The following is an 11,449-nucleotide window of genomic DNA, read 5'->3' as shown; positions in this document are numbered from 1 at the left end:
TCCCGGGTAGGTCCCGGTGGAGTCCAAATTGGGTCCCGGTCAAGTCCCGGGCGGGTCCGGGTTAAGTCCTTGGTGGGTTCCAGCTTGGTCACAGGTAGGTACCAGCGGGGTTCCAGTCAGGTCTTGGTCAAGTTCCGGTGAGGTCCTCGTCAAGTCTCGGGCAAGTCCCGATCAAGTCTTGGGTGGGTCCCGGTAGGGTCCCAGTCAGGTCTCAATCAAGTCCCGAGTGGGTCCCGTGCAGGTCTCGGGCAAGTCCCGGTCGGGTCCCAGTCAAGTTTTGATCACGTCCTGGACAAGTCCTGGCCGGGTCCCGGGCAACTCCCAAGCAGGTTCTAGTCAAGTCCCAGTCAAGTTTCGGGTGGGTCCCGATAAAGTCTCTGGCAGGTCTTGGGCAAGTCCCGGGCGGGTCTTGAGCAAGTTTGGGCGAGACCCATTCAAGTCTGGTTGGGTCCTAGGCAGGTCTTGGTGGGGACCCGAGTTGGTCCTGGACGAGTCTCGGTCAAGTCCCGAGTGGGTCCCATGCAAGTCCCCGCGAGGTTCTAGGCGTGTCTTGGCAAGGTCCGTCGATTTGAGAATGAGATGCTTAAAGTCAGAAAATGATTTACGGTTTTGAAAACCGTAAATCATTTTCCGAAAATTATAGAAGAATTTTCGGTTAAAAGGAAAATATTTTTCGTTGACCACTATTTTACGTCAAAGTAAACACAGTAAAATGCGGAAATCGTTTTCTAAAAACCATTTTACGTCAAGTAAACGGAGCCTAAATTATTCAATTGATCATCTCTTCCTATCCAATTAAGCTTTTGAGATAAATAATAATTTAATAATTAGAATGTAAGCAAATAATCCTATAGAATAGTGATTAAATTATATACAAGATGTGCTTCATTTTTCTCTTGCTTCTTCTGGTTTGGCACATCAAACAGGAACCATATGCATGACTTGGTGTTGTTTCTCTTAAGCCTTTATTTGCAATTCATTCATGCAACCAATATTCTTCTGTAACTCTTCCCCAACAAAAAAGAGAAAAAATAAAAAAATGAAAAAATTTCTTCCTTCCCCCCTCTGCTAGGGTTTCTTCTTCTAGCAGAGAGCGCAGCACAAGAAGAGGTTCTCCGCCTCCTCCCCTCATCCTTTGCTGCCTCCCCTCTCCCTCTTCACCTTGTGAGCTAGACTATTTACTTGATGCCTCCTAACTCCTTGTGCGGTGTTTTTTTCCCCTCCCTTTCTGCCTCTTTCCCCTCATTTTGTCCCGTTTTTGTTTTAGCCCCTCTCCTTCGGCCCCTGAACTCAGCTCCGCCGGGTCATTTTTCGGTTGTGGCTTGGCTCATGGATCGGACTGGTCTAAGCCCGATCTACCGTCCCTCGTCAGATTCACGTCAACACACGCTCTTCCCCTTGGCTCTACGTCCATTGCCTCCTTGCGTTGCCTTCTGGTCGCCTCTCTTTAAGGCCTGTTTTCTTCCGGCGCCGTTTTATGTTTTTGTGGTTTTTTTGGCTTTTGTCTATTTTCCCTTGTATTTATTTATCCAGTTTTTATCTTGTACTTTTTCTGCCGGTTGTTTCTTTTTCTTGTGGTTTTTGTTATTGTGTTTTTTGCTTGTAATAAGGCTATATCCTCTATCTTGATCTGCTCGGTTGATGATCTGTGAGGTATTTGTTTTTGGTATAGACAATTGGGTTGTGGATGTGAACGGTATCCTGACTTTCGGGTCGATGAGAATGAGTTTCAGCATGGGGTTTTCTGCTCGTAGGGCGAGGAATAAGAGCTACCTATGCATTGGATTTAGTTTGTTTGAAACAGATTTGTTGTTAAAACTGAAGACTAGTCATGAATTAGCGGATGTTGATGTCATTGATAGGTCTTGAATGTTAGATTGTAATGTTTATATCTTTGACGTCCGTAACCTTGTAGCTTCGACTATAATTTGCTTCAGAGCTTTTTGCTCTATTTGTAAGAGCTTTTGCTCGCGAACTTGTCATCAATGAATGAGTATGGAATGTTTTCCCCTTTAAAAAAAAAAAAAAAAAAAAAAAAAACTCCTCCTCAACACTCAAGGATGGAGCCAACTTTAAATTTGGGGGAATCGAGGGCAAAATTTTTTTGAAGAGAGACCAATTGGCAAAAAATACCTTAGATTATTATTTTTTTACCTTAATATTTTTTTTGCCTTAATTTTTTTTTTCTTGTAATTTGGGAATTAAGATTTTCTCTATTTCATTTGAATTGGAGAATATCTAGTTAGTTATAGTGAAATATTTTTGTCCCCCCTAAAAAAATGAAAAGACAAAAATAAACCTCAACTATAATTAACTGTCAAAGGACCCTATTCCGTAATTTAGGAGGGACCAGTGTCACTGTCAATCCCCCCTTAAATCGGTCTCTGTCAACGCTGCCAATCATCACATGAAGGATTCAAATTTGCACTGATTTTTTGGTTTCATGGGAAGATGGAAGAGGAGATAAGCGTGTCTCAGCACTTTGATCAGATGGAGAAGATTTTTAAATTTGGTGATGTGAGAGTCAAATGACTAATCATCACCATTCGCTAGTGACCAACAAGTCTGAGTCTAAGTCAAGAGCAAAAAAACATAGGCATTGGTCATTTTTCTCCCAACTTTCACTTCATCAGGATTTCTTTCAGACTCCAGAATTCCAAGTCCAAGTCATGAAGTTCAATAAAAGCAAGAATTTGACTAATCATCACCATTCGCTAGCTACCAACAAGTCTGAGTCTAAGCCAAGGGCAAAAAAACATAGGCATTGGTCATTTTTCTCCCAACTTTCACTTCATCACGATTTCTTTCAGACTCCAGAATTCCAAGTCCAAGTCATTAAGTTCAATAAAAGCAAGAATTTTAATTTGAAGGATTGCAGGGAAGAATATTGGACTGGAAATTCAGTAATCTTAAAAGATAAACCTTTTGAAAGTTGTTTAACCATCTTTATAAACTACCATTTATTTTGAAAGTATTATAAGTCGCACTAATGAATGATAATCCCTCCATTTTAGTTAGATATTTTATTACACATGAGAGAGAGTGTGTTATACTATTAAAAAATGATTAAATGCACATTTTTTTTTATCATCTTAAATTTTTGAAATAAGTGATAATTTAATAATGCCTACAACATTTGGCCAAATTGCACACAAGGTTTGTTGCCCCGAAATTATGCCAGTGATTTGCACAAATTATAGATCTCTAATATATATATATATATATATATATATATATATATATATTCTCTCTCATTCAAAGCCTGCCATTAGTTAGAAAGCAACATTATTTTTTACGGATTGAGATTCCATAGAATTCTCTTTAAATTTGAAATTATCGAATTCATAAATTTCAGCCGCTCATCTTATCTAGGATCAGGATCCCCTCACATTGGAGGAGAAATTAAAGACTTCAATTGATCATCCTGGCCGTCCATTTTCATCAAACAGTCCATACCACGCCACGTGTTCCACTAAAAAATAAATAATAAAATATTAATTAACTTAAAAATAAAATAAAAATAAAAATAAAAAATAAAAATAATTTTTTTTTTAAAATACGGGGTGGTCGGCCACCCCAGCTAAGCCATAGGGTGGCTTGAAGCCACTCCCAAGGGCTGATTAGGGGTCGCCGAAGCCACCCCCATTGCCTTAGAGGGTGGTAATTTTTGGGTTTTGCCCTTAGGGGTTGGCTGAACCACCCCCTAGCTAGGCCCTAGCCACCCCCAATCGGTCTTTGGGGGTGGCCGAAGCCACCCCCTAGGGCCCTAGGGGGTGTCCGAACCACCTCCAACCGGCCCTTGGGGTGACTTAAAGTCACCCATGGCTGTTGGTGGTCGGCCACCCTGTTACAAAAAAATTATTTTAATTATTATTTTATTATTTATTTTTTAGTGGGACACGCTGTTGGATGAAAATGGATGGCCATGATGATCAATTGGAAAATCTCCAATTTTTCATCCAATGGGAGGGGATCCAGATCCTCTCATTTAAGCGTCTAAAATAAGTCATATTTCAACATTTAATGAGAAAATTTAATGAGGAAGCTACCTTCAAGGAAACTTAGGTTTAGTAGCTTTCTCATTAAATGCTAAAACATGGCTTATTTTAAACACTTAGATAAGTTGGACAGTTGAGATTTATGAATTTGAGAATCTAAAATTTAAAGAAATTCTAGGGAATCTCAATCCATATTTTACAATTAATTTAAGAACAACGGTTAGTAATGGTCATAATTTATTTAGACTTGATTAGAAAATCATGTTTTTGTGAATTAGGATCATCGCCAATTCATTTGAACTGGAGAATATCCAGTCAGTTATAGTGGAGATCCATTTTTATCCTCTCAAAAAATGAAATGACAAAAATACCCTTCTATTATGACTAATGGGATACTCTCTGGTTCAAATAAACCAGAGAGAATCTTGTTCTTGTTTTCGCTTGCTAAATGTCACCGGCCACCATCATTTTACAATTAGTGCCTCATGATTTTATCTCGCACAGCTGCATTTAATATTATTATTATGAACAAGGGAAAAATATAAATTCAGTCCTTGTGGTGTACCTGATTTGCAATTAACTCATTGTAGTATCAAAATGAACTCAAAGATCTCTGAGGTATGCTAAAAAAATAATTTAGTCTCTACAGTCAAATTCTGTTCATTGACTTAACAGATTCTAATAGCGTAAAACATTAGAGCCAATATAATTGTGATACTTGTCCTATTTAAGTCAGTGTCATACTAAGGGAATTTGTTAAATTAGTGGACGAAATTTGATTGTAGAGACTAAATTATATTTTTGGCATACCTCAAGGACCTTTGAGTTCATTTCGATACCATAGAGAGTTAATTGTAAATCAGGTAAATCACAAGGACTAATTTTGCATTTTTCTCTTATGAACAACTAGCTAGCATGATTAAATCTAGCTTAATTACCTTAACCATGGTTCGAGGTCCTCTATAACCTTAGCATGATTAAATTACATAAATGGGTTAAAATTGACAACATGCTTCATGAATTTACAGAAACTAAATTATATTTAACCATATTTTGTGTATTCATGTTCTATTTAATACCTAACTCGTGGCAATTAATGTTTTACTGATTCTATTCTCCTTTTTATTTTTGTTATTTTCTTGAATTTTCCGTTTGGAATTTTTTTTTTCTTCCTCTTTCTTAAGTATTCGTATTTTCTTGTAAAGTTGACCTAAAATACTCATTCCTTAGTCATCACCTCCGACAACGAAATATGGAAAATCCTTTGGACATAATGTCTGTAAGCACTTGCACCAACGAAAAAGATTGTGAACTAGATTACTTTTTTCATGAAATTATGTCCACACTGGACTTTCAATTTTCCATGATATGTCAAATATTTCGGCCAGTAAGTTGTTCGATCGGAAGGTCCAACGTCGTTGAAAGTTGAAACCATGCACTTTTAAAGTTGAGGCTGACACTTTTTTTGTTTTGCCCACAAGTTGTCGCTTCCTTATTTTCCTATCACTTTGCTTGGTTCATTCACGCGTGAAAAGAGTGCTGATAGATACATGGTGGAGGAAAAACTTTGTCAATCGATCCCATCAGAATAATTTTCATGCCAGAAAGTCATACATGCTTCCAAACCATACCAGATGAAACTACAGGCAAGAACCTTAATTTGCACCCAAAATCAAAAGATAGTACTAGTGAACTTGATATTATGTCGGCACTAGGCTCACAATTTGGGCAGAGTTGTCGTCTACAGAACTATAGGTCGTGACTTACCATTTGGGCAAAGTTACAGATCATAGCTATATATACATGGTGTAATTTTAGGACTACTTCATAGCCATTTTTCTTCTGGTTTCACATATTAAAGAAGAACCATGCTAGATTTAAAGCCTTATCATCTCCTCTTCACCTTGTTTCTCTTTGGTATTTTCTCCACCAACCATGCCTGCAACCAAATAGACCGCGACTCTCTCTCATCCTTAGCCTTCAACCGTATATCTTCTCCTCCACTAAATTGGTCTTCCATTGATTGTTGCCGGTGGGAGGGCATTTCTTGTGATCGTAAAAGTCGAGTCAACCATATCTGGTTACCTTCTAAAGGCCTCAGTGGCAGTATATCTCCCTATCTCGGAAACCTCACACGTCTCTCCCACCTTAATCTCTCCCACAATTCACTTTTGGGTCCTCTCCCTAAGGGATTGTTTTCGTCCTTGAATCAACTCAAGGTCATTGATTTGAGCTACAACCATCTATTTGGAGATATATCTGGTTGGCCTGCCTCCCTTCAAATTGTTGACATATCTAGCAATCAATTTAGTGAGACAATCGAATCTTCATTCCTTCAAAGAGCATGGAGGTTGATCGAGCTCAACATCAGCAACAATAGTGTCATGGGCCCTATTCCTTCCTTTCCTTGCATCAATTCATCATTTGTTAGTCTCCTCGATTTCTCTCATAATCTTCATAGTGGCCATATTCCTAGTGGACTAGGGGCATGTTCTAAACTCAAGGTTTTCCGGGCAGGTTTTAACTCTCTCTCAGGTATGCTTCCAAATGATATATACAATGCGACGGGGTTAGAAGAAATCTCCTTACCTTCCAATAGCCTTTCAGGACCCATTAGCAGTGACATTGTGAACCTTGCCAAACTCACCAACCTAGAGTTATATGTCAATAAATTGAGTGGCGAGCTCCCTTGGAATATTGGAATGCTCTCTAAATTAAAGCACCTAACCCTTCATACAAACTTGTTAACAGGTTCTCTGCCTCAATCTTTGATGAATTGCACAAATCTCACACAACTAATTTTACGGATCAATTTCTTTGAGGGAGACCTCACTTTCTTTAATTTCTCCAGTCTTCATCAACTTACCGTAATTGATCTTGGGGCTAATAACTTCTCAGGTAACTTGCCAATAAGTCTATACTCATGCAAGTCCCTAATTGCGATTCGTCTAGCCCGAAACCAACTAAAGGGACAAATCCAACCCGAGGTTCTTCAATTGAAATTCTTATCTTTCTTTTCCCTTGCTTACAATCGGCTAACCAATATCACAAATGCAATCGAGATTCTGATGCATAGCAAGACACTCACAATTGTCCTCCTTGGAAGAAATTTTCTACATGAGGCAATGCCAGGTGATGACACTATAGTTAGTTCGGGTGGATTTGAAAATCTCCGAGTTTTGAGTCTTAGTGAATCCCAACTGACTGGTCAATTGCCTATATGGCTTTCCAAGCTCAAGAAGGTAGAAGTCTTGAATCTATATTCCAATTGTTTCACTGGCCCAATTCCTGGTTGGTTATCGACTCTTCCAAGGCTCTTCCAATTAGACTTATCTGATAACCATATTTCAGGTGAATTCCCAAAAGAACTTTGTGCATTACCATCATTAGTGTCACTAAAGGCTCTAATAAACCGCAGTTATTTGGATTTGCCAATTTTTGTCACAATAGCAAGTACTACCCAGTACAATTTTATCTCAAACCTGCGACCAGCAATATTACTTGGATACAACAATCTTAGTGGCAACATCCCTATTGAGATTAGCAATTCAAAGATGCTTCATTATCTGAACCTTAGTCATAACAACTTCTCAGGCAACATTCCAAAGCAACTGTCTCAGCTCACGAACTTAGAAGGATTGGACCTCTCTTCAAATCAGTTGTCTGGCGAAATTCCAACATCACTAAGCAGTCTAAATTTCTTGTCCCATTTTAGTGTTGCAAACAACAATTTGCATGGACCAATACCATCAGGCACTCAGCTCCAGAGCTTTAATACCTCTGCATATGAAGGCAATCTTGAACTTTGTGGCCCGCCACTTCCACATGAGTGCGCCCATATTGTTAGCAACAACAAAGGCATTGAGGATGAGGACAACAGGCCTCGAATCCCATGGTTTAAAGTTATTGTGGTTCTTGGCTTCATTACAGGTTTTTGGGGAGTTTGTGGTCCATTACTTTATAGTTATAAGTGGAGAGTTGCTTATTTCCAATTTATGGACAACATAAAAGATAGGTGTATAATCTTATTTTTAAAAATTGCAGATTGGTTGTTTTAGAGTCGATTATCAATTGGCCAGTTTAGAGTCTGTCATCAATTTGGTTTCTCTTTTCTTTTTTTTTTTTTGTAACAGGTTTCTCATGTTTTAATATGAGTTATTTAAGGTTTTGTTAGTCTTCCTACTTTCAATTTGTGTTCAATTTGCGTTTAATATATGGATTGTTTAGTTATAATGCTCGACAAATTTGTTAAGCACTGTACGTAGCAACTAACCATTTTCTTTTTTAGCTAAAATAACTAGCGAGATGAGGCTACTTTTTTTTTTTTTTCCTATATTTACTATCAATACTCTTGGAGTAGCGGTGACTTTAAGAATCAAGAACAGGGGTGGAACTACATGTTTTCCCAATTTTTTTTAAAAAAATTATAATTTTACCTATAAATTTTTTAATTTTGCCTCTCCAAATTAACTCCATTTACCTCCAGCTTTAATTATAAGGATAAAAATTTCTTTTAAATCGAGAAATTTAATTAGAAGGTGCTGCAATCTGCATGAATGATTGATGACGTACAACCCGTGGCCGTATGTGGGTTTCAAGTTCAGAAATATTTTTGGAGTTATAAGAAGAATAAGATACTTACGTCTTCATGTGGTTCAGTGTTTCTTCAAGGATACTGAAATGGAGTTAAAAAATGATAAAAAAAAAAAAGGAGTTACAGTCTCCGACAGAATTTACCTCTAAATTGAATTAAATGAATTTCCTTTAACTTAATCTATAAAAGTGACATGCTATATATATATATATATATATATATATATAAATAAAGCATGTGTTGCTTTCATGCAAATGAAGAATTAAAAAAGAAAAAGGATTTCTGTAAGTGATTAAACGACATTTGATATAATGATTACAATAAATGAAGTGATTCAATACTTAAACCAATGCAAAATAATAGGTCACATGTACGAAATTGCATAAAGAAAATTTATTTAAATGGAAAGCTGTATAAAAATAAAAATATTTTGATGGGGTAAGATAAGATTATAAATTAATTAAGTGGCCATATGTTTATTTTTTGAAAGGAAAAAAGCAATACTGTCTCATAATTTAGGTCATGAGCTTCTAAGAAAGTTATGATTTAATTAATTAACAACTTGCATAAAAAATTATAAAAACTCGAAAGGTTGATATTCGTATGTACATGTGAAGAGCCTATCAAAACGCCAAAATACGTACATTTAATGAAAGCACATGTTTCGGAGGCAGTAGGGATAATTTCATTTCATTGACTATAGTTTATCTTTAAAGGTACGTACGTACATGCGCAAGTTCACGGTAAAAGAAGCATCATTATAGAATCAAAATGCTATTGAATTCAACAAAAATACCTTCTAATCAATACGAGTGGTATAATGTGATTTAAATAAAACTCAAGATTAAAATAGAATCGATTTAACCAAGCATAACCATTGCAAAAAACTACGTCCGTTATACACTGCTGTAAATTCTCACACCACAGTAACCACAACAGGAACATATGAATTATTTTTTCTTGGGAAAAAGAACAAAAAAAATTACACAACATTATTTTAAAATAAAATGGTGGAGATTTTTTCACATGGAGATGCAGAGGCTAAGGCAATAATGTGAAGTGGACTGTATTCAGGACGACAACGGCAATAATGCAGAGGCTAATGAGATGTTGAAAATCCATTGGACCTAATATCCCTAAGCACTTGCATAAGACTTCCCAAGGGCCAAATATATTTATAAGGTAAAGTCCGTATACCCCCCTCTAGGGGCGTAAACGAGCCGAGCCTAATCGAGCTTCCCTTGTTTGGGCTTGGCTCATTTAAATTTTACTCGAGCTCAAATACGAGCCAAAAAATCGAGCTCGAGCTCGACCTCATAATAAGTTGAGTCGAGTCGAGCTAGCTTGCGAGTTGGCTCTTATATTTAATTTAATTTAATTTAATTTTATTATAAGTTTAAACTTCAAGTACTTAAACGGCTCAAGAAGCCAGATTACATATGAGCATTTATTTAGCCTAGCTAGCCGAGTATGGAGCTTGAATCAATACAGTAAGGCACTTGGTTTCCAAGAGAGAGGATATGCATCATTTTATAATAAAATGATGCTATTAGGAAAAAAAAAAAATCATCAATTTTTAATATTAATATGAGCAACTATGTAAACAACTACCAATTCGAGCCTTATACGAGCTGCTCACGAGCTTAACCGAACCGAGCTTGCTTCATTTAATATTCGAGCCAGTATTTGTGTTCACGAAATGCCTCATTTAATAATCGAGCTGAGCCCGAGCTCGCTCACGAGGGTTTCGCTCACTTAACACTCTTGGCCCCCTCAAACTACCACCCAATTGATAATGTCCCCCTTAAACTTTCAATTGTGACAATGTTTCCCCAAACATCAAAACATTGTCAATGTCTCCTTCAAGGCTAGCAAAAAGATAAAAATGCCCTTATAGATTTCTCAATAAGACAAAAATACCCCTATAAATTCGAAAGAAATAATTTTTTTTTAAACGAAAAATTTTAATTAAAAAAAAAACGATTTTTTTTTTTTTTTTTTTTAAAAATGGAAATTTGAACTTAAAAAAAAAAAGTTTCTTTAATTTTTTTTTCTTAAAATGAAAATTTTTATTCTTTTCAACGAAAATTTTTATTTAAAAAAAAAAAAACGAAAATTTTCAATTTTTATAAAACAAATCAACATTTTTAATTTTTTTCTTATCAAAAGGAATTTTTTTCTTTTTAAATTTGGCCACCCTTGATATATATATATATATATTAGTTTTAGGTTTCTTGTAGAAGTTTTAACATTTTTTATTTTTTTTTATTTTACTAAGGGTAGTTTAGTTATTAGGAGGATTTGGGAGAACATTGACAATTTTTGGTAGCTTGGAGGAGACATTGTCAATTAGATGGTAGTTTGAGGAGGTATGTGAATTTTTTCCATCTTGTGGCATATATATAGCTTTCAATCCTCAATTATGAATGGATACAAATTTCGAAAATTTGCTTCAAGCTACTCTAATAAGCTACTCTAATAAGTGATAAGTGTCATTTAATATATTTGGGTTTCTAAAAAATTAATATTAGAATTCTTAGATTAGTGGAATAATACTAAATAATTGTTAAAATATTAAATGTTGAATGACGTTTATCATTTATCATAGTAGGCGACAGGAAATTTCTATCCATTATGAATTACCCAAGAGTCAAAGACAGTTGACAATGTAGTCGTAAATATTGAATTTGAGGAATTCTGAGCTCCTGATCTTCAATATCTTCATCTCAACAACCAACGAAAGATCGATCCTTAGTCTAAAAAAAAAAAAAAAAAAGAAAAGAAATTAATGTCGGAAAGTCATATGTGCTTCCAAATCGTAGCACGCCAAAGTCAAACGATAGTGACTGACGTACAA

The 11,449-nt window shown here is 36.1% G+C and overlaps 1 protein-coding gene across 1 annotated transcript; it reads left to right on the top strand.

Moving 5' to 3' along the window:
* Window positions 1–5,865: 5,865 nt before the first annotated feature.
* LOC132163794 (receptor-like protein 2) lies at window positions 5,866–8,056 on the top strand. Its single transcript, XM_059574166.1, has one exon. It carries the CDS (start codon window positions 5,867–5,869, stop codon window positions 8,054–8,056), a length of 2,190 nt encoding a protein of 729 aa, XP_059430149.1. The 5' UTR covers window position 5,866.
* Window positions 8,057–11,449: the final 3,393 nt, after the last annotated feature.

Source organism: Corylus avellana, chromosome ca10 (genome assembly GCF_901000735.1).
Source record: "Corylus avellana chromosome ca10, CavTom2PMs-1.0".
NCBI classification, from domain to species: Eukaryota; Viridiplantae; Streptophyta; class Magnoliopsida; order Fagales; family Betulaceae; genus Corylus; species Corylus avellana.
This window is presented reverse-complemented; position numbering and strand designations above follow the sequence as displayed.

Bases quoted from the DNA above. Each gene is read 5' to 3' on its own strand.
- LOC132163794 (XM_059574166.1), top strand. From the start codon at position 5,867: ATGCTAGATTTAAAGCCTTATCATCTCCTCTTCACCTTGTTTCTCTTT.